We start from the raw sequence: 23,625 nt of genomic DNA on the forward strand, positions 1-23,625 counted from the left end.
ATGGAAGGCTTTAGCTGTGAGGAGAGGTTGGAGAAACTTGGTTTGTTCTCAGTGCAATGATGGAGGTTGAGGGGCTACCTTGATAGAAATCTACAAGATTACGAGGGGCATGGACAGGGTGGATAGTCAGAAGCTTTTTCCCAGGGTGGAAGAGTCAATTACAACGGGCCATAAGTATAAGGTACGAGGGACAAGGTTTAAAGAAATGTACACAGAAGGTTTTTTTACACAGAGGGTGGTGGGACCCTGGAACTCAGTGGTGAGGGAGATGGTGCAGATACGAAAGAGACTTTTAAGAGGCATCTTGACAGGGCAGCACAGTGGCGCAGTGGTTAGCACTGCTGCCTCACAACGCCAAGGTCCCAGGTTCGATCCCACCCTGGGTCACTGTCCATATGAAGTTTGCGCATTCTCCGCATGTTTGTATGGGTTTTGCCCCCACAACCCAAAGATGTGCAGCATAGGTTGATTGGCCAGGCTAAATTACCCCTTAATTGGAAAAAATGAATTGGATACTCTAAATTTATTTTTGAAAAAAGGGGCATCTTGACAAATACTTGAATTGAATGGGAATAGAGGGATTTGGTTTGCTGAAGAGTCGGGGTTTTTAGTTCAGATAGGCAGCATGGTTGGTGCAGGCTTGGAGGCCGAAGAGCCTTTTTCCTGTGCTGTAATTTTCTTTGTTTTTTATGATTTGGTATGTTGTAGGTGTAACATAAGCGGCTTCCTTGTGGTGCACTTGACAAAGGAAGGTTCAGACGTGGAGATAACTTCAACACATTTATTAAACTATTTACACGTCTATTACTCGGGTTCGACACTACTGCTAATCCTACTATAGCTACCCAGACTGACTAACCAGTTGTTGCAATCCACGTGGTGGGTGTAATATTGAATCAACCCTGTGTCTGTACTCACTGACTATCTCCACTGGAAAGAGGCAGATCATGTGTGTGGCGTCCTTTATATATGGGTTGGTGTAATGCCCTCCTGTGGTTGTGTCACCTCCTTGTGTATCTTGAATGTCTATTGGTCGTGTCCTATCTACTTGATCTATTGGTTGAGTGTGTGTGTGTGATGTCTTTGGTGCTCCCTCTAGTGTCTAGCTAGCCTACATGTATTTACATTGATGCACATCACCACATCCCCCTTTTTTTATATGTTACATATTTTCTGTACACTTTAAGAAAATTGAACAAAAAACAGGTAGATACGTTAAGGTATACGTTAAGGGGAGTTGAGTCATGAGAACAGTGATTAAACAATAAGTCCAAATCATTTGTGTGAGTCCAAAAACCATCAATCATCATGGTCAAATCGCCATCAACGTCCCTGTGCCACAGGATTTGGAATCCCTTTCTTTTTTTCGATGTTTGTGATGGTGCTGGCGAATGGCATCTTGTAGCTGATACAAAGAACAAAGAAATGTACAGCACAGGAACAGGCCCTTCGGCCCTCCAAGCCCGTGCCGACCATGCTGCCTGACTAAACTACAATCTTCTACATTTCCTGGGTCCTATTCATGTATTTGTCAAGATGCCCCTTAAATGTCACTATCGTCCCTGCTTCCACCACCTCCTCCGGTAGCGAGTTCCAGGCACCCACTACCCTCTGCGTAAAAAACTTGCCTCGTACATCTACTCTAAACCTTGCCCGTCTCACCTTAAACCTATGCCCCCTAGTAATTGACCCCTCTACCTGGGGAAAAGCCTCTGACTATCCACTCTGTCTATGCCCCTCATTATTTTGTAGACCTATATCAGGTCTCCCCTCAACCTCTTTCGTTCCAGTGAGAACAAACCGAGTTTATTCAACCGCTCCTCATAGCTAATGCCCTCCATACCAGGCAACATTCTGGTAAATCTCTTCTGCACCCTCTCTAAAGCCTCCACATCCTTCTGGTAGTGTGGCCACCAGAATTGAACACTATACTCCAAGTGTGGCCTAACTAAGATTCTATACAGCTGCAACATGACTTGCCAATTCTTATACTCAATGCCCCGGCCAATGAAGGCAAGCATGCCGTATGCCTTCTTGACTACCTTCTCCACCTGTGTTGCCCCTTTCAATGACCTGTGGACCTGTACTCCTAGATCTCTTTGACTTTCAATACTCTTGAGAGGTGCTGACGTTGAAGAGGTACCATCAACAGTATCATTGGAGGTCATGGTTATGCCATATGTTGAAGTTGGAGAAGACTGTACATACTGGTTCTGGCCATGTGCTGTGCTGGAAGGGTGATCCTGCTGAGAACCCTTGAAGCTTGACGAATTGGAAACAGAATTGCTGCTCGCATAAATACCTGGTGATGGTGTGAAACTAGAATCTTGCATCTGATAGGAATATGCCATCTGGCCAGGCTGGGGTGCAGCAAATCCTGATCCATCTCCTGTCGTTGTGGCATCTGCTGTCACCCTGAGCATGCCATCACTGAGGTTGCGGCACTCTATGTCTGGAGTAAAGTCCGGCTTACGTGAATCAGAGTCGGCATTTGGTTGCTCCCCATCTGGAGTCTGATTTGTTTTAACTGAGTCAGTGTTGGTTTGTTGATGCTCCCCATCCGGAGGTTCACTGGAGTCAGCTGAGATTTCTTGAAGCTGCACGTCTGGAGTCGGAACATGCAGGAATGCATTGACAGGTGGAGAGGTTTGAGCGAATGAGGGTGGAAGTATCATGGTGTCACCAGAGTTACCAGTGGTCTCACAGTGATCATCGAGTGCCTCTGTACACACTAGCTGAGGTCTGTCACTTTGCACATATTGCATGGGAAGTGGGATGCTGTCGTCACTCGTCTCACATACCGTGGGTAGAGCCTCAGTAGCTGCCTGGTGTTCACTTGGGTTGGGTAAATTGTCAGAGTCTTCATCTGGTGGTGCAAACAATGTGGGTGGACTGTCATTGTCTTGCTGTTGTCTTTCATTTGGGCTTGGACTGTCATCGTTGCTTTGTTCTTCACTGTAGCATGATAGACCGTCATGGACGTCCTGCTGCGCACTGGAGCGTGGTAGACTGTCAAGTGTGAAAATAGATAAGTTGCCTGGGCTGGATGGGATTTATCCTAGGATTCTATGGGAAGCTAGGGAGGAGATTGCTGAGCCTTTGGCTTTGATCTTTAAGTCATCTTTGTCTACAGGAATAGTGCCAGAAGACTGGAGGATAGCAAATCTTGTCCCCTTGTCAAGAAGGGGAGTAGAGACAACCCCGGTAACTATCGACCAATGAGCCTTACTTCTGTTGTGGGCAAAGTCTTGGAAAGGATGTACAATCATCTGGAAAGGAATAATTTAATTAGAGATAGTCAACACGGTTTTGTGAACGGTAGGTCGTGCCTCACAAACCTTTTTGAGTTCTTTGACAAGGTGACCAAACAGGTGGACGAGGGTAAAGCAGTTGATGTGGTGTATATGGATTTCAGTAAAGTGTTTGATAAGGTTCCCCACGGTAGGCTATTGCAGAAAATACAGAGGCATGGGATTCAGGGTGATATAGCAGTTTGGATCAGAAATTGGCTAGCTGGAAGAAGGCAAAGGGTGGTGATTGATGGGAAATGTTCAGCCTGTAGTCCAGTTTCTAGTGGTGTACCACAAGGATCTGTTTTGGGGCCACTGCTGTTTGTCATTTTTATAAATGACCTGGAGGATAGCGTAGAAGGGTGGGTGAGTAAATTTGCCGATGACACTAAAGTCGGTGGAGTTGTGGACAGTGTGGAAGGATGTAACACGTTACAGAGGGACATAGATAAGCTGCAGAGCTGGGCTGAGAGTTTAATGCAGAAAAATGTGAGGTACTTCATTTTGGAAGGAATAACAGGAAGACAGAGTACCGGCAAATGGTAAGATTCTTGGTAGTGTGGATGAGCAGAGAAATCTTGGTGTCCATGTACATAGATCCCTGAAAGTTGCCACCCAGGTTGAGAGGGTTGTTAAGAAGGCATACGGTGTGTTAGCTTTTATTGGTAGAGGGATTGAGTTTCGGAGCCATGAGGTCATGTTGCAGCTGTACAAAACTCTGGTGCGGCCGCATTTGGAGTATTGCATTCAGTTCTGGTCGCCGCATTATAGGAAGGATGTGGAAGCATTGGAAAGGGTGCAGAGGAGATTTACCAGGATGTTGCCTGGGCTGGAGGGAAGATCTTATGAGGGAAAGCTGAGGGACTTGAGGTTATTTTCTTTGGAAAGAAGAAGGTTAAGAGGTGACTTAATTGAGGCATACAAGATGATCAGAGGATTAGATAGGGTGGACAGTGAGAGCCTTTTTCCTCAGATGGTGATGTCGAGCACAAGGGGACATACCTTTAAATTGAGGGGAGATAGATATAGGACAGATGTCAGAGGTAGGTTCTTTACTCAGAGAGTAGTAAGGGCGTGGAATGCCCTGCCTGTAACAGTAGTGGACTCGCCAACATTAAGGGCATTTAAATGGTCATTGGATAAACATATGGATGATAAGGGAATAGTGTAGGTGGGCTTTAGAGTGGTTTCAAAGGTCGGCGCAACATCGAGGGCCGAAGGGTCTGTACTGCGCTGTAATGTTCTATGTCCTATGTTCTTCTTGCTGTTTACTTGAGCATGACAGAATTGCATCGTCTGCCGCTAGTTGGTCAGAGGTGGTTGCTAGACCCTCATGGTCTTGTTCCTGCAAGGACTGCGCGTCGGAGTCTTGCGTTGCTTCTATCATGGAGGCTGTCCACAAGCCCGCTGCGGAGTCATGTGACACTGGAGTCACGTCTTGTGTGTGCAAGGACTGCACTCTGGAGTCTTGCGTTTCTGCAATTGTGGATTCTGTCCACGAGCTTGCTGTGGAGGCTTGTGACACTGGAGTCACTTCTTGCTTATGCAAGGACTGCGGTGTGAAGTCTTGCGTGTCTTCTTTCGTAGAGTCGGGAACCCTGAGCGGTGCGTAGACCACACTCTGTGTGGCAGCAGGCCGCTCTCTGTGGGCTCTCTGTCTCTTGGTTTCAGGCCGCAGCATCATCCTGCACTCACGATTCGGGATGTCATATCTGCTAGGCTGAAGATCCTCAAATCCCAAGAACGAATCCGCGACTGCGTCGGATCCAATACGGGGGTCGCCAATGTGCAACACGTCTAGTTGCGGTTCGGATTTGGTACTGGGGTAGCCTCCCATGGTGAAAGGTTTGTCCGAGTCGTAGTCTTCTAGGACCATATCATCACTGTTTGCGTCGGAGCTGGCATTGGGCTCGCGAGGTTTAAAGAAAATATAAAGGTATTCAAGGTAGGAATCATCGGTTTGGGCATAGGTAACTGCTTGTTGCAGGGTTCTTCGGAGGTTAATTTCATTTCCTGGTTCAATTTGAGGCATTGTGCTGACATTCCAGGTGAAGGAAGGTTGTTTTACGGCTTTAAAAGATTTTTTCTTTGATTTGGGACGTTTCCCCTTTAAATGGGCGTGGTCCGGGGCCTCTGACGTCATGACGCATGTGACGTACTGCGTAGGAAGTGATTGCTCATGCGCAGGTCGCGGTTTCTTTACTGATGGCCGTTTTTGTGATTGCACATGCGTGGCTTCTCGCGCATGCGCAAACGGACCTTCCCGTTCTGCGCGCTTCTCGCGTAACTGTGCAAGTGCAGTCCCTTTGAAAGATGGCCGCCGATCAAAACAGTTCTCTGCTCCGGGATCTCGGCCTCGTGGTGAGTACTGGTGCTTCTCTTACCTTTTTTTGCTGGTTGGAGTGTGTTTTCCTCACAGTATTTGCCGAATTTGTCCAGGACTGCCTGGAAGTCGCTCCTGTTTTGCCCCTTGGAGAACTTGAATTTTTTAAAGATTTCTTCTGCTCTGGCACCGGCGATGGTGAGGAGAAGCTCTGTTTTTTCAGCATCGGCCAGGTCTTCTAGTTCGGCTGCTACCAGGAAGAATTCAAAGATTTGCCGGAATACCCGCCAGTTTTCGCGGAGATCTCCGTGGCACCGGAGCTGTTGCGGAACCCGGATCTCGAACATCTTGACTGGGTATCGTTGCTGGTTGTCACTGTACGCTGAGGTATGGCTATCTGGATTGAAACAGTTCAGTCCTGGTACCATGATTTGTTATGTTGTAGGTGTAACATAAGCGGCTTCCTTGTGGTACACTTAACAAAGGAAGGTTCAGACGTGGGGATAACTTCAACACGTTTATTAAGCTATTTACACTTCTATTACTCGGGTTCGACACTACTACTAATCCTACTATAGCTACCCAGACTGACTAACCAGTTGCTGCAATCCACGTGGTGGGTGTAATATTGAATCAACCCTGTGTCTGTACTCACTGACTGCCTCCACTGGAAAGAGGCAGATCATGTGTGTGGTGTCCTTTCTATATGGGTTGGTGTAATGCCCCCCTGTAGTCGTGTCACCTCCTTGTGCATCGTGAATGTCTATTGGTCGTGTCCTATCTACTTGATCTATTGGTTAAGTGTGTGTGTGTGATGTCTTTGGTGCTTCCTCTAGTGTCTAGCTAGCCTACATGTTTTTACATTGATGCACATCACCACACTTTGTGTGTGTGTGTGTGTGTGTGAGTGAGGGAGAGGCGTGTGTGTGTGTTGCGAGAGGTGTGTGTGTGTGTCGAGAGGTGTGTGTGCTGCGAGAGGTGTTTGTGCTGTGAGAGGTGTGTGTGTGCTGCGAGAGGTATGTGTGTGTTGCAAGAGGTGTGTGTTGCAAGAGGTGTGGGCTGCGAGAGGTGTGCGTGTGCTGCGAGAGGTGTGCGTGTGTGCTGCGAGAGGTGTGTGTGTGTGTGCTGCGAGAGGTTTGTGTACTGCGAGAGGTGTGCGTGTGTGCTGCGAGAGGTGTGTGTGTGCTGCGAGAGGTGTGTGTGTGCTGCGAGAGGTGTGTGTGTGTTACAAGAGGTGTGTGTGTGCGCTGCGAGAGGTGTGCGTGTGTGCTGCGAGAGGTGTGTGTGCGCTGCGAGAGGTGTGCGTGTGTGCTGCGAGAGGTGTGTGTGTGCTGCGAGAGGTGTGCGTGTGTGCTGCGAGAGGTGTGCGTGTGTGTTGCAAGAGGTGTGTGGGTGTGTTGCGAGAAGTGCGTGCGCGTGTAGTGAGACGCAAGTGTGTGTGTGAGTGCGAGGCGCGTGTGTGTGAGAGAGAGGTGAGTGTGTGTGTGGGAGAGCGAGAGATGCCCTTGTGCTGGCATGAGAGAGAGAGGGTCTGTTTGTGTGTGTGCGCATGTCGGAAATAGGACCCAGTACTCAAGTATTAAATGAATTTGTGAGCAAAAAATCGAAATCGCTCCTCACAAAAATGCCAAAATGATAAAACTTGGAAGTATTTGTTGAATAAAATAACTACAAATTATAATAATTATATACACATAAGAAACATAAAACATGTTCATAAATTTGTTTTTGTATGTTTGTATCTGTGGCGTAATAATGTTTTTGTGGTTTATCTCTTTAATATCGTAAGTATGTTTTCTCGGAGTTCCGTCAATACTCATGGGAAGTCAAAAGGGTTCCATGGTTGGAAAAGTTTGGGAAACCCTGCTTTATACAATTGAGAGATGGCAATGGAGTCTGTGACCCTCTGAAATAATATTGCAGCATTTGTTCCTGTTTAACAGCAGGATGCTTACGCCACATTTATTTCCGAGCAGACTACAATTATATTCGATTCATTACCGAGCAACTGGTGGAATGGACATTATCTTGAATGTGAATCCTGATTTCATAGAATCATAGAATTTACAGTGCAGAAGGAGGCCATTCGGCCCATCGAGTCCGCACCGACTCTTGGAAAGAGCACCTTACCCAAGCCCACACCTCCACCCGATCCCCATGAGCCAGTAACCCCACCCAACACTAAGGGCAATTTTGGACACTAAGGGCAATTTAGCATGGCCAATCCATCTACCCTGCACATCTTTGGACTGTGGGAGGAAACCGGAGCACTCGGAGGAAACCCATGCACACACGGGGAGAACGTGCAGACTCCGCGCAGACAGTGACCCAAGCCGAGAATCGAACCTGGGATTTTGGAGCTGTGAAGCAATTGTGCTAACCACTATGCTACCGTGCTGCCCCGATGCAGTGATGCAGTAATGAGTAGAGATGGGATAATGGGAGTTCCGGCTAATGATTTCTGCATATGTGCCAGTGAAGCAGCTGTCCTCTATCGCAGGATGACCCAACATAGCAAGTCACTAAGAAACTTGATTAAGACTCTGAACATAATGAATTACTTAAGAGTAATTTTGGTAAGAATTAAAAAGTTGCTAATTCAAAGCCATAATACTTCACAAAGACAGAAAATAAATGCTGTATCGTCAAACACTTTTGTGTGCATTACCTGATGAAGTGAGCTGATGGGCGAGGATGTTATTGCTAAAGTTGTAGATGTTTACAAGCTGCGATACTGTGAAATTTAACACATTGTCAAATCCTTTCATTCTGTAAAGGTAAGCACAAGGGACTGGTAATTTAATGGGCTAGATTTTTTGAAAAAATAAGAAGTCCTGCTGCTAAGACCGAAAGTGGGACCCGACCCCATGTGAGCTGGCTGTGGGACCCTGAGCAGTACTTTACTGGCAACAATCAATGAAAAGAGCATCTGCTGCCCAGTTGAAGATGTTGCCCACCTCCTGAGCTGCTGGTGGATAGCAGCTTTGCAAACTGTGCCCCTCTGTTGACCATGGTGCAACAATAAGAAGGCCTTTTTCCTTTCTGAGAACCCGCTGGGAGGCCACCAGGGTTTACCTGCCGGTCTCTCCATGCTGTGGAGTCCTCGCCCAACACTAGTAAAATGTAGACTGTGTGGGACATGACCCTTCATTGAGCACTTACCTCTCAGCATTTTTGTACAGATCGATCCTGTCTGAACAAAGTCATGGCATTGGATATATTTTAATGGACTTCCCATCATTCCTGCACTAATGGGAGGAAGCATACTGCAAAAATGTTGTTGCTTTTTTTTATTCTTCATAATGAATATTCTAAAGGGTCTGGAAATAAAACAACTAGTTGCGACTTCACCAATTTGAGTGTTCATTTAAACATAATAAAATTTCATGGCATCCACACAAGGTACAAAGTGCCTGTCATTATTGTAATGAGGATGTGGATGCCTCAAGGAGATGTCTCAATGTCATTGGATGGTCTGTTAATCCACTTCACCTTCTTAGCTCCGCCTCTGAAGGTACGCAGACATAATGGGCGGAATTTACCAGCTGCTCATGCCAACGCGATATTCCGATCCCACCGACGGCGCATGGGTTTCCCGACGATGACGGTGCAGTCAATAGGAAATCACGTTGACAATGGCGGGACCACCTCCAACACCGAAAAACACACAGTGGGTTGCTCAGTATATCCCACCCAATGTTTTTATTCCTCTTTGTTAGTCTGTTTGTCTGTAAACATATATCTCAAAAACTAATCGATAGATTTCAACAAAACTTGATGCAGGGATATGGTATGGCCTAGAGAAGAAATGACTAGTTTTGGGGAAGATGTGGATCCGGATCCTGAAATTTTAAAAATTGAGAGATCGGGCAAATTGACTATTTTTCAGAATGTTGTAGATTGTCTTGTTTCGAATGTTGTCGATTATCTCAGCTTCTGAGGCAGAATTTGTCACAGCTGACAAAAGTGGGTAGAATTTTCAGAGCAGGTTGTTGGATGTCGATTGGCCTGAAGTCACCTCAGTAAGGGTGGAATGTGGGAGACCAGCAAGTAGTACGTCGCAATAGTTAAGCCCAGAGGTAAGATATGGATGAGTGTTTCAATAGTAGATGCGATAGGAGCAAATTTGACAGATGTTACAGAGATGGAAACAGACAGTCTGAGTGATGACATGAGTTTGAGGTCAGGACCTCATCTCAGGATCAGCTGTGACACCATAGTTGTGAACAAACTGGCTCAGCATCAGACTGTTGCCAGGGAGAGAGATTGAGTCGATAGCTAGGAGTTTGAGTGGAGGCTGAAAAGAATGGCTTCAGTATTCCTTATATATAAATAAAGGATATTTCTGCTCATCCGGTACTGATGATTAGGGGACGCAGTAATGTAGCGGTATTGTTGCTGGACTAGTAATCCATAGACCCAGAATAATGATCTGGGCACCTGAATTTGAAATCTATCACAAGGTGGTAAAATTTAAACTCAATAAAATATCTGGAATTAAAAGTCAAATGATGACCATGAAACCATAAAATCCCATCTGGTTTACTAATGTCCTTTCGGGAAGGAAATCTGCCGTCCTTACCGACATGCCAGTCCAGAACCACAGCAATGTGGTTGACTCTTAAACGACGGAACAAGCCACTCAGCTATATTCAACTCTACACTAACACGGAAAAGGGATAAAACCGGAAGAACCATCAGGGCTCGACCCAGTCACCAGAAACGGCAAACCCAGCCCTCCTTACTAACATCTAGGGGTTTGTGACAAAGTTGGGAGAGTTGTCTCACAGACTAGTCAAGCAAAAGCCTGACATTGTCATATGCACAGAATCATACCTTACAAAGTTCCAGACACCATATCACCATTCCTGGGTACGTCCTGTCTCACCAGAAAGACAGCCCAGCAGAGGTGGCGGCACAGTGGTATACAGTCAGGAGTATGAAGTCCTGTGGCTTCAGATTACACATAGGCCAGGAAACCTCCTGCTGATTACCACCATCAGCTGATGAATCAGTACTCCTACATGTTGAACACCACCTGGAGGAAGCACCAAGGGTGGCAAGGCGCAGAGTATACTCTGGGTGGAGTCTTAAGAGTGGCTCGGGAGTATTACCACAGACCGAGCTGGCCGGTTCTGAAAGGACGTAGCTGTTGGACTGGGGCTACAGCAGGTGGTGAGGGAACCAACACGAGGGAAAAACATAGGTGACCTCATCCTCACCAACCTACCTGCTGCAGATGTATCTGTCCATGACAATATCGGTAGAAGTGACCACCGCACATTCCTGTATTTAGACAAAGTCTCGTCGTCATTTTAAAGATACCCTCCATTGTGCTGTGTGGCACTACCATCATGCTAAATGGGATAAATTTTGAACCGAACAACTCAAGCCTGGACATCCATGAGGCACAGTGGGCCATCAGCAGCAGCAGAATTGTACTCAACCACAATCTGCAACCTTCTGACCAGGTATATCCCACACTCTACCATTACCACCAAGCCAGAGGACCAACCCTGGTTCAATGACAAGTGCAGGAGGGCATGTCAAGAGCAGCACCAGGCATAACAAAAAATGAGGGTCAAACTGGTGAAGTTACAACACAGGACTGTCTACCTTTGTGGCAAACAGCTTAAACAGCAAGTAATAGACAGAGCTAAGCGATTCCACGATGAACGGATCAGATCCAAGCTCTGCAGTCCTGCCACATCCAGATGTGAATGGTGGTGGACAATTAAACAAATCACTGAAGAAGGAGACTCCACAAACATCCCCATCCTCAATGATGAAGAAGCTCAGCACATCTGTGCAAAAAACAAGGCTTAAGCATTCGCAATAATCTTCAGCCAAGAGTGTCGGGTGGATGATCCATCTCTGTCTCCTCTGGAGGTCCCCAGCATCACAGATGCAAGTCTTCAGCCAATATGATTCACTCCACATGATTTCAAGAAACGGCTGAAGACACTGGATACTGCAAAGACTATAGGCCCCGACAATATTCTGGAAATAATACTGATACTTGTGCTCCAGAATTTTCCACACCCCTAGCCAAGCTGTTCCAGTACAGCAACAACACTGACATCTATCCGTCTTCCCGGCAATGTGACAAATTGCCCAAGTGACCTGTGCACAAAGAAGGACAAATCCAACCCAAACAATTATCACCCTATCAGTCTACACTCCATTAGCAAAGTGACCGAAGGAGTCATCAACAGTGCTATCAAGCAGCACTTACTCAGCAATAACCTGCTCATGGATGCTCAGTCTGGGTTCCGCCAGGGTCAGTCAGCTCCTGACCTCATTACAGCCTTGCTTCAAACATTGACAAAAGAGCTGAATGCCAGAGGTGAGGTGTGTGATTGTCCTTGACATCAAGGCAGCATTTGACCAAGTATGGCATCCAGGAACCCAAGCTAAACTGGAGTCAATGGGAATCGGGGGAAATCTTTTCGCTGGTTGGAGTCACCTGCTACAAAGGAAGATGGTTGGTGGTTGGAGTTCAATCATCTAAGCTCCAGGATATCTCTTCGTGAGTTCCTCAGGGTAGTGTCATCGGCCCAACCATCTACAGCTTGTGCATCAATAACCTCCCCTCAATCTTATGGTAAGAAGGGGGGGATGTTCGCAGATGACTGCACAATGTTCAATATCATTCGTGACTCCTCAGATAATGAAGCAGTTCATGTCCAAATGCAAAAAGACCTTGTTGTACCCTCAATAACGACATGAGAGTGTGGAATGGTAAATGAAGGCTTTAATAAGCAGAGAACTAGCCAGCTGCAGAGACGAGTGCTTACTGAGTGCTGCCTACAGGGTGTCACCTTATATACGGCTCCCTGGTGGGCGGAGCCAGAGGCGGAGTCCCCCAGGGTTCCAGACCCGGTCTTAAAGGGGCATCACCTACATGGTGTTAAGGATACAGTGACCATTCATCACAGACCTGGACAATATCCAGGCTTGGGCTGACAAGAGCCAAGTTACATTCACTCCACACAAGTGCCTGGCAATGACCATCTCTTACAAGAGAGGATCTAACCATCGCCCTTGACATTCAATGGCATCACCACTGTTGAATCCCCCAATCAAGCTCCTGGGGGTTACCATTGATCAGGAACTGAACTGGACTAAGGATATTAATACTGTGGCTACCAGAGCGGGTCAAAGGGTAAGAATCCTATGGCAAGTAACTCACCTCCTGACCTGACCCCCCTCCCCCACCCCAAAGCCTGTCCACCATCTATCAGGAGCAAGTCAGGAGTTTAATGGAATATTCTCCACTTGCCTGGATAAATGCAATTCCAACAACACTCAAAAGCCCAACACCATTCAGAGGAAAGCGGCTTGCTTGTTTGTTCCCCACTTCCACAAGCATTCAATCCCTCCACCACCGACGAACAGTGGCAGCCGAGTGTACCATCTACAAGATGTACTGCAGGAACTCACCAAGGTTCCTTCAACAGAACCTTCCAAACCCATGACCACTCGCATCTAGAAGGACAAGAACAGCAGAAACCTGGGAATTCCACCACCTGGAGATACCCTCTTAGTCACTCAGCACCTCAACTTGGAAATATAACATCGTTCCTTCACTGTAGCTGGGTCAAAATCCTGGAACTCCCTCCCTAACAGCACTGTGGATGTACCTACACCTCAGGGACTGCAGAAGTTCAAGAAGGCAACTCACCAACACCTTCTCAAAGGCAACCAGGGATGTGCAGTAAATGCTGGCCTAACCAGCAACACCAACGTCCCGTTAATACATTTTTAAAGAACATTTAGCAACAGTGGGGGAGTCAAGAAATGTGAAGGTGAGGTAAAACTGGATATCATCAGCATAAATGTGCAACATAACGCTGTACCTTGGGATGATCTTGCTGATGGGAAGGATGTCATTGAATCATAGAATTTACAGTGCCGAAGGAGGCCATTCATCCCATCGTGTCTGCACTGGCCCTTAGAAAGAGCACCCTACCTAAGCCCACACCTCCATCCTATCCCCATAACCCAGTAACCCCACCTAACCTATTTGGACACTAAGGGCAATTTAGCATGGCCAATCTACCTAAGCTGAACATCTTTGAGAAATAGGAGAGGGCCAAATATAGATCCGTGGGCAACACCAGATATAACAGTCTTGAGAAGCCTTTGCAAGTGGTTCAGTGGTGACAATTTAATGAACAAGCATATAACCAAGTATAAGCTGTCCCACACAACTGAACAAACATGGCGAGGTGTTGGAGGATGATGGTGTGGTCAATCATGCCAAAGGATGGAGACAAGGCAAGAAGTTTGGTGAAGGATAGTTTACCTTTATCTTGGTCACATATGATGTCATTTGGGGCTTGTTTAGCACACTGGGCTAAACAGCTAGCTTTTAAAGCAGACCAAGGCAGGCCAGCAGCACGGTTCAATTCCCTTACCAGCCTCCCCGAACAGGCGCCGGAATGTGGTGACTAGGGACTTTTCACAGTAACTTCATTGAAGCCTACTTGTGACAATGAGCGATTTTCATTTCATTTTTCATTTCGATAAGTTCCATTTTGGTACTATGGCAAGGATGGCTACCTGATTGGAGAAATTCAAACCTGAAATTCTGGGAAAGATGGAAATGAATTTGGGAGGTGACAATGCTTTCATCTTCCACTGGAGATGGAGATGATTTGCCAGGCCAAAGGGGTGAATGTTGGCTTTGGAGCAGAATTGCTCAAAGAAGTGACGGCAGTTTTAGATGGGAGAGGAACAACACCGTAAGAAGCAGAGCCATTTACAATGTTGGCTAACTGGGAGGCAAGGAGGAGAAATTGGAAACCGCAAGTTGTGTCACTAGGCTGAACACCAGCTGAACAATCAGCCTGCCAGCAACCAGACCCCATCCCTGGGTTAGCATTCTACAGTGAAAATGGATGGCCTGAGATTTCAAGATTGATTTCTTCGTTATTTTTATTTAAAGTTAGAATTCTGTTTTGAAACCACATCCAAATGAAAATTCTGAATCTGGTCGAATTCTTTATATTGAAAACAAAGTCTGCCTTTTTACTAATATATTCTCAGTAACAGTATACTCACATTGCCTGATAAGATTCACATGTTATGTTAGTGGGTATGATGGAGAGATCGGAACCAGTAATACTGGGTAGCAGTATTAATAGCTGTTTCTGGAACCAGTTTGTGTAATTCATTGGTGTAAATACTGAAAACACTGGTTTTAGATTCCGAAAGAGGCTATTGAGTAATGTGCTCCTGACTGTCTCGTTGTGAATCACTGTTACGCTAATCTGAAAGAAAATAGAAAATACATAAAGTTATTTTTACTACCAATTATTCTCAATTTTACTTAGATTTTTATATGTTGTTTTAAACAGAGCTCATTTATCTGAGCACCTGCAAGAATACTCGCAAAATACTTGATATTATACTCTGTGAATTAGTGGTGGATGCACTGGCACAAAGCTTCCCTATCCATTTGAATTACCAATAACAATCAACTAAATTGATATCTTCTCCTGCACATTTGCCCCCCTCTCCGACCTGAGTGCTAGATTTAAGAAGCAAAACCTTTGAGGCAGGCCGCTGTGTCAAGTTACTCCTGGCATCCTTGAGTTGGGGTGCCCAGGCAGAAATGGGGCAGTGGATCAAGAATGCACCCCTTCCACCTTATTTGTATTTCAGTATTGGGACTACATCTACTAGACCCAGCTCTACACACTCCAAAACACTCCTTGGAAATCCTAGATGGAAAATTATTGACATGGAAAACTGGTAAAACAGGTCTAAAGTTTTTTCCTGGTCTTTGGGTGGACAAAGGTACATTCCCAAGAGTAAGGGTCAGGAAACTTGGCCCCAATAGGCTAACCATCCTCAGGAAACAAGTAACCACACTAGTGCTGCTTTGACCCCATGGAGCTAGGTATATTCCCCATCAAAGTCTCCAAAATACTTTTTTTAATCCTGCAGGCTTTTGTTGCAAAAACTCAAATCATTAGTCAAATTTATAGAAAATAGAATGAATTCATTTATTTTAATTTGGTGACATTTCAATTGATTACTTCAGATTAACAGAGAGAAACAGATAAACTGGTTGCCAATTACCTAAAAAAGAATTTGATGACCATTTACATCATTCTATCTTCTTTTTAGAGTATGGCAGCATTTATGTTTAAATAATATCAAGTCGCAATGAGTCACGATTATTTGCAGAAATACTAGTTTTGAGGAGTCAACACTGATATTTTATATAATACATATTTCTGCAAACATTAGATTTGACAAAAAGCAAATATTTACTACCTTTTGAAAAGTTCAAATGCTTAAGAGGAAACCCTTTTCTATTTGTATATCCTAACCACGTACACAATGAGTGCAGTCTCGCATTTTAGGCAGATGTCTACTTATATTGTACTAATCAAACCCCAACATGTGCACATGCTGTTGAGCAGACTAATCAGTGGTCCTTAAAGGGCCGTTGTAGGCCATTTGAAAACAGGAAAGGTAAACTTTTAAGAACATATTACGGGGCAGCGTACTACTCCTGGTCACATAAAAACATTCTGGCTTTCTGCAAGGCCATGACCTGCTCCAGTCAAATGATTTATTTCCCCCTCATTAAGATTAACTTTTAACTCAGATAGCAATCACCAGATTTCCCATCAGCGATTTGAGCCCTAGTGCAGTGCTCAATGATTACTGGAAGTAAACAATTGAAGCCGAGTACTCAAAATGGCTGCTGGCTTATTGCAATATCTTTGGGTGGGAAGTGAGCAGTTCTTTCACTGCCAGACCAAGCTGAAAATTGTCCCAAGAAATTGTCTACCATCTTTGATATTTTCCGCTAAGTATAAATTCAAATGAAATGGAACAAGCTTTTTTTCTATCATTCAGATATCACAGATAAAATTTAGCGGATGGTCCTTTGTGCATTGCACATCATTGGCATTTTTAAGATCAAAAGTACTTCCCAACTCCCTTCCCACATCTCCCACAGTCTTGGGGACTTACTGCACTGGAATTTGTTTTCTGGCTTGTAAGATTCGCAACCTCAAAAAGATTGTTAATGAATTCCCAATTCTTCACCAGCCACTCCCTGGATTCACTGGTATTGGTGATGCAACTCACACCTATGATTAAAAAGTGAAACACATTGGTTGCAAGAATTGTCATTTTTTCAATGTGGGCTATTCAGAACATTACTTTCAGTAAAATGTACTTCCTTCATTAGCCAAACTTTCAACTGTGTATTTTTAGAAATATCTGTTAAAATCCTCTGTTGTTTTTCTGTACACTTCTTGTTGCCTTTTCATTTGATAAATGGTGCAACTAAAGAAAGCCATAGACATTTACACCACATTGCTGTATCATGACAATCTAGATGTGCCGCTATTTTCTAAATCGCGTTCACGTGAAATTGAGTTCAGCTTTATTGGCACCATGTATAGCCAAATAGGTGTTGCCATGGAATTCACTCTGTGGTGATATGCATCACTGTAAATACACAAGGGGTTAATGTAAATACACTAAGACTAAGTAAACACTAGAGGGAGCACCAGAGACATTATGACATGCAGACATACAGCTAATGAACACATAGAATAGGACACAACCAATGGGCAGTCAAGTCACCCAGAGGTGACACTACCACAAGAGGGCATTTACACAACCCATATAAAAGGACAGGGCACACATGCTCTTTCTCTTTCCACAGGCGACACTCAGAGAGAAGGACAGGGACAGATCAGAAGCATCACACCTACCGCATGGCTTAGAGCAGGCTGGTTACTTAGACTGAGTTACTATAGCAAGATTAGCAGGAGAGTCGAACTCAAGTAGGAGAATTGTTAACTGTTCAATAAATATGTTAAACCTATCTTGAAATCTGAACCTTCCTTTGTCAGAGCATACATCAAGGAAGCAGCTTATGCTACATGAAGAAGCATAACACAACACACTCTGGGCCCAGTTCTCGCTCACATTTTCATTGGTTTCCATGGGAACACGTTTTTGATGGAATGACCCCTAACCTTCTATCCCTTAGATATTTCTAATAGCTGATACATTTGCTATATTTTAATCTGCAGCTGTGAAAAGGCTTTCCTTCAATACTTTAATGTGTTCCATCTTGCACTCAAATTCACCTTCAAAATGGAGCAGTAGAAAGAGTTCCCTTTGCTCAACGTGCTAATTGAGAACTCTGCTAATGGGTTCTCTACCACTGTGCACTACAAGCCTACCATCACTGGTCAATATATCTTTGGAAAATACTATAATATTTCTATTTTTGAAGATAAATGGTATTTATAAATGTCTTCAAATTGCACTTTCTGTTGATCTATTTTTACTCTCATTGTTTGCTACATATTGCGACTGCATTGGTGAAGAACATTTTAAACTTTGATTTAACCAAGTAAAGGTTATAATTGTGCGTTTAAAAATAAATAATTCAAACACTGCAAATTCTTCAGACAATGAATTACCTCAGCAGTGCAGTGATTTGGTGTTACATGGGAAAATATGGCCATCCACCTATGCCAATAAAACTCCGCAAACAGCAAAAAAAAATAGGACCAATCAATTTGTTTCTTTGAGAGCATTGGACAGCAGAGTGAACTATTGGCCACATCACCAGAGGAATGTGTCCTAGGACCTTTTGTTAGAATATTTGTTAGAATATTTGCCTTCGTGCAAACTAATATATATCAGGCCATGGTGAGAAAATTCTATTGACGCCCTCCTTTGACACAACAGAGTGGAATATAATAATATATAATAATAATCGCTTGTTGACACAAGTAGGCTTCAATAAAGTTGCTGTGAAAAGCCCCTAGTCGCCACATTCCGGCACCTGTTTGGGGAGGTCGGTACGTGAATTGAACCTGCGCTGCTGGCATTGTTCTGCATTACGAGCCAACCGTTTATCCCACTGTGCTAAACCTGCCCCCAATACTTGAATTGTTTGATTTTTTTTCAAAGCAGTAATGTTATATATTTACTAACTTTTACTAAACATTAATTAGATTAAGTATGAAGGTTTAAAATTATCCAACTTAATTCAACATGTAACATATTAATGGAATTAAAAATGACATTTCTGAATCCTATCAAAGCATATTTAGTGATATCATTAAAGTATTCTGCTAGTTAAAATAAGCTAAATGGAAATATCCAGGCACGTCAGTCATAAAATTTAATCCTAACTCCTGGATCACCAACTATCGCAAAACTGAAATTCATTTAAATCATCCTTCAAAGTGAACCTGCCTGTTCAACAAATAATTCTTGGAATTTCTTTTTTCTTACCCGTGGCATTGATGTAACCGAAGATCCATTTTTCTAGAGCTTCCTTTGTAATCAATGTCATCTCAGCCAGACCTGCATTGAATCCTTGCACGCTGATTGTTGAACAGATTTTGAACACAAATGCAAACATTGAGTAATTTTAAAAACCAGTTACATGTGGTTAAAATGACTATCAATTATCAACTAGTTCCATTATATTTTTGTAGCTTATAACTATAATCATTTTGAAATGCTTTATGCTCTATTATGTCCGATCAAGCTAATGGCCTTTATTGAACTTTAATATATTAATTATTTATAAGTTCAAATGCAAAATGAAATCATGTAGATTGTGAAACTAAAGAAAAACTAGATCCAATGGCTACAGGGTCAATAACCACAGAGGACAGATTTAAGGTTTCAAAGAATTTACAGTGCAGAAGGAGGCCATTCATCACAGTCGGAAAAATGACGAGTCACTACCAACCCTTGGAAAAAGCACCCTACTGAAGCCCACACCTGCACCCTATCCCCATAATCAAGTAACCCCACTTAACCTTTTTGGTCACTGAGGGCAATTTATCATGGCCAATCCACCTAACTTGCACATCTTTGGACAGTGGGGGAAACCGGAGCACCCAGAGGAAACCCACGCAGATACGGGGAGAACGTGCAGACTCCGCACAGACAGTGATCCAAGCCGGGCATGGAACCTGGGATCCTGGAGCTGTGAAGCAACAGTGCTAACCACTGTGCTACCATGCCAAAGAATCAGAAACCATATTAGGAAATCTTTTCAACTTGAGAGGATAGGAATTGGAATACCCTGCCCCATAGGGTGGCGGAAACGGATTGAACCATAACCATCGAAAGAGAATGAGATAAATCATAGAGTCATAGAATCATAGAATTTACTTTGTATAAGGTGGCTATTCGGCCCATCGAGTCTGAAAGAGCACCCTACCCAAGCCCACACCTCCACCCTATCCCATAACCGTAACCCCACCCAACAATAAGGGCAATTTTGGACACTAAGGGCAATTTAGCATGGCCAATCCACCTAACTTGCACATCTTTGGACTGTGGGAGGAAACCCACGCACACATGGGGAGAACGTGCAGACTCCGCATAGTGACCCAAGCCAGGAATCGAACCTGGGACCCTGGAGCTGTGAAGCAATTGTGCTAACCACTATGCTACCGTACTTGAAAAAGAAAATTTGCAGGGACATTGGGAAAGTAAAACTAACTGGATTGCTCTTCAAAAGAGCCAGTACTGACTTGATAAGCTGAATGGTTTCGAACGTATAATTCTGATCCCACAAAACACTTTGGTGAATTTCAAAGAGGCACCACCTACAGAAGGAGTTCCTGGCAAAACATTTTCATGTCTAGTTGCAAGCTCACAATTCAATGACAGACTTGTGTATTATATTACTCTAATCCATCTGCTCTTTGTTTTGTCCCAAACTGAACAAAAAACAAAAGATTTATCAAGAATACAGTCTGCCGAGAACCGGGGTGGCGTTCGTGAGCGGAGCAGTCGCAGATTTTTCAGGGGGCCTCCGGATTTTAAAAACAAATTTTAATTTTTTTTTTAAGTTTCCCGCGAAATTGGCAGCAGGGCACAGGGCAGGACAAGCGGTGGCCAGGACCGAAGCGGGGCCCGAACCTGCAGGGAGGAAGGAACGGAGGAGCTAACGACAACCCCCCCCCCCACTCAGCAGGAGAGCGCAGGGTGCGACGAGTGGCGGCCCGGACCGAGCAGCGGGGAACAAAGCGGGGTCCGTTTGACCGACCCCCCCTCCCCGGCGACGACCACCATGAGGCAGGAACAAAGAGGGACTCCGGACCAGAAGCACTCTCTCTTTCTCTCTCTCGACCTGGGTGAGTGAGGGAAAAGGAAGGAAAAAAATAACTTTTCCAAAAACAAAACTCTGAAAAGAAAACTTTTAAACTTTTAAAACTTAAAAAAAAATCTATTTGCACTTTTCTTGCTGTCACCCAAAACACGTTCACCTGAGAAGAATTTTATAAAAGAAGAAAAATAAAGTGGTAAAGGAGAGAAGGGAGGGGAGAAGAAAAAGGGAAGGGGAGGAGAAAATAAATAAATAAAAAAGAGTGGGGGGAGGAGGAAAAAAGGGGGGGGGGGAAATGCCAGAAGGGAGTCAAAGCAGAGGGAGAAGGGGGACCAAAGGCAGACGGGGCAATGGGCGAGCCAGTTCAGACGAGCCAATCAGCGAGCAAAGCGGGAGAACGGAAGTATCGCCGCATCAAAAAGAGCTGGGCAGACAGGTGCTGTCTCCCCCGGGGCCAGGGGGGAGCTGGAACTGGAAGGCAGCCTTTGCCGATGCGCTGAGGGAACATCAGCAGGTAAACAAGGCAGAGGTTAGGGCAGAAATAGAGGCCGCCGTGCACGCAGCAATGGCCAAGGCCCTGGCGGAGGTGCAGCAGGCCCTGGGCAGAGCAGAGGAGAAATTGGACGTCCAAGGGAAGAAACTGGAAGCCCAAGAGGCAACCATTAAGGAGCTGGAGAAAGCAGCGACTGACGTGACCGACCGGATCACGGCCCTGGAGAGGGAGGTGGCAAGACTGGGCACAACACAGGGAAGCCTGAAGGGCAGAGTGGACGAACAGGAAAACCGCTCGAGGAGGCAAAATGTCAGGATAGTGGGCTTACCAGAGGGGACCGAGGGTAGAAACCCCATGGCATACGTGGCTGAGATGCTGGGCAACTTAGTGGGGAAGAAAACCTTTCCCGGCCCACCAGAAATGGGCAGAGCACACCGGTCGCTGCGCCCGAAGCCCAAAGGAGGGGAACACCCGAGAGCAGTTATAGCTAAACTGCACCGGCACCAAGATAGGGAAACAATTCTACGCTGGGCCAGGAAAAACAGAACCTGCAAATGGGAAGGACACGCCATTAGAATTTACGAGGACATTGGGGCAGACCTAGCCAGGAGACGGGCCAAGTTTAATAGAGCGAAAGCAGCTCTTCACAAGAGCAACGTGCGTTTTGGTATGCTGTACCCAGCGAAACTCTGGGTCACATACCAAGAAAGAGAATACTTCTTTACGGCCCCTGCCGAAGCAAACAAGTTTGTCGAGGAACACCGTCTGGAAAACCACCAGCGAAGGTAGAAATGAGGAGCCCCTGGCAGGGGGCAACAACATGCCAACGGGGGAGGGAGGGGAGGGTGAGGCAACGCCAGGCCCCCCCCCACACCCGTCACGGTGAGCACACCCTGAACAAAGAACAAACCACTGCCGGAGGGACCACTTCAGGTGGGAGGCCAGGCCCCAGCACGAGGGAACGAGAGTAGCGGCGAAGGGAGAGCAAGCAAGAGGAGTGCAGGGTAGGATAGGGGAAGAGCGGGCAGAAAACCACAGAGGCCGGGCAAGGGAGAAGCGAGACAGTAACTCCCGAGACGGGGGCCACTGTACTAGCGGGAAAGCTAGTGCCAGGGGCATGCAACAAAGCAGGGCCGCAGCACGCCCCCAACAGGGTAGAAGGCGCCTGGCTGGAGGTGGGGGGACCACTCAACAGAGACGGGAGAGCAAACTGGGACAGGAACAGGGGAAAGAGGGACAAAGGAGGGGTATAAGGGAGAGGGGGGAAAGGGGAGAGACCGGGAGGGGGGGGGGGGGGCACGCTGGGCTAAATCGCTGGCTTTTAAAGCAGACCAAGGCAGGCCAGCAGCAAGGTTCAATTCCCGTACCAGCCTCCCCGAACAGGCGCCGGAATGTGGCGACTAGGGGCTTTTCACAGTAACTTCACTGAAGCCTACTCGTGACAATAAGCGATTTTCATTTTTTCACAGGGAGGGAGAGACCAGGGAGGGGCGACACAGGGAAGGAGGGACAAACAGGGCTAGAAAAGGAATTGGGCTATAAAGTGCCACAACCAAGGGCTCAAAACAAGGAATCGCTGCAAGCATCCACCCAGTACGGTCTCTGGGCAAAGGGAGACCCCAGAGTGCAGGGGGCTACCCGCATGGCGGACGCACAGTGGGCGGCAATGTCGGGTGCCCCCGGGACAAAGGGAAACCCTGGAGGGCAGGGACCCGACCGCATGGAGAGAGCAGTGACAGCGGCCATCCTGGACAGCCCCCTAACAAAGGGAAACCCCGGAGGGCAGGGGCGCATCGACCAGGTAAGTATAGTTAATCCCGCAGGAGCGAGGGGGCAGAAGCCCCCCACCAGGATAGTCACCTGTAACGTAAGGGGACTCAACGGCCCAGTGAAGAGATCCAGAGTCCTCACCCACCTAAGAAATATGAGGGCCGACATAGCCTTAGTCCAAGAGACACATCTGAGAGAGCAGGACCGACTGCGGGTAAGAAAGGGCTGGGTGGGACAAACCTACCATTCCTGCTATGGAACAAGGGCCGGGGGGGTGGCGATATTGATCGGCAAGAAGACGATGTTTAGGGCGACAAAGACGGTTACGGACCCAGGGGGACGGTACGTCATGGTCAACGGGGCCCTGGATGGGGCACCGGTAATACTAGTTAACATGTACGCACCCAACTGGGACGACACGAGCTTCATCAAGTAGACCATGGCAGAAATCCCTGTCATAGCGACGCATCGACTAATCATGGGGGGGGACTTCAACTGTGTACAGGATCCAAAGACAGACAGATCAAACCCCAAAACGGGGAAAACCTCAAGCATGGCAAGGGAACTCAGTCACTTTATGGAGCAGGTGGGAGCGGTGGACCTCTGGAGGTTCGCCCACCCG

The 23,625-nt window shown here is 46.0% G+C and overlaps 1 protein-coding gene across 2 annotated transcripts in view; it reads right to left on the minus strand.

The window, feature by feature from the left end:
• The window catches only part of LOC140394069 (uncharacterized), a 405,190-nt gene that overhangs the window by 333,958 nt on the left and 47,607 nt on the right, over window positions 1–23,625 (minus strand). For both annotated transcript variants that reach the window (XM_072480880.1, XM_072480881.1), the window contains exons 9-12: window positions 18,904–18,995; window positions 16,609–16,727; window positions 14,680–14,888; window positions 8,282–8,382 (exon numbers count right to left, since the gene is read on the minus strand). In XM_072480880.1, coding sequence (XP_072336981.1) covers window positions 8,282–8,382; window positions 14,680–14,888; window positions 16,609–16,727; window positions 18,904–18,995 — 521 coding nt within the window. The remainder of the gene's footprint in view (window positions 1–8,281; window positions 8,383–14,679; window positions 14,889–16,608; window positions 16,728–18,903; window positions 18,996–23,625) is intronic.

The sequence above is a fragment of the Scyliorhinus torazame genome, chromosome 17, assembly GCF_047496885.1.
Source record: "Scyliorhinus torazame isolate Kashiwa2021f chromosome 17, sScyTor2.1, whole genome shotgun sequence".
NCBI lineage: Eukaryota > Metazoa > Chordata > Chondrichthyes > Carcharhiniformes > Scyliorhinidae > Scyliorhinus > Scyliorhinus torazame.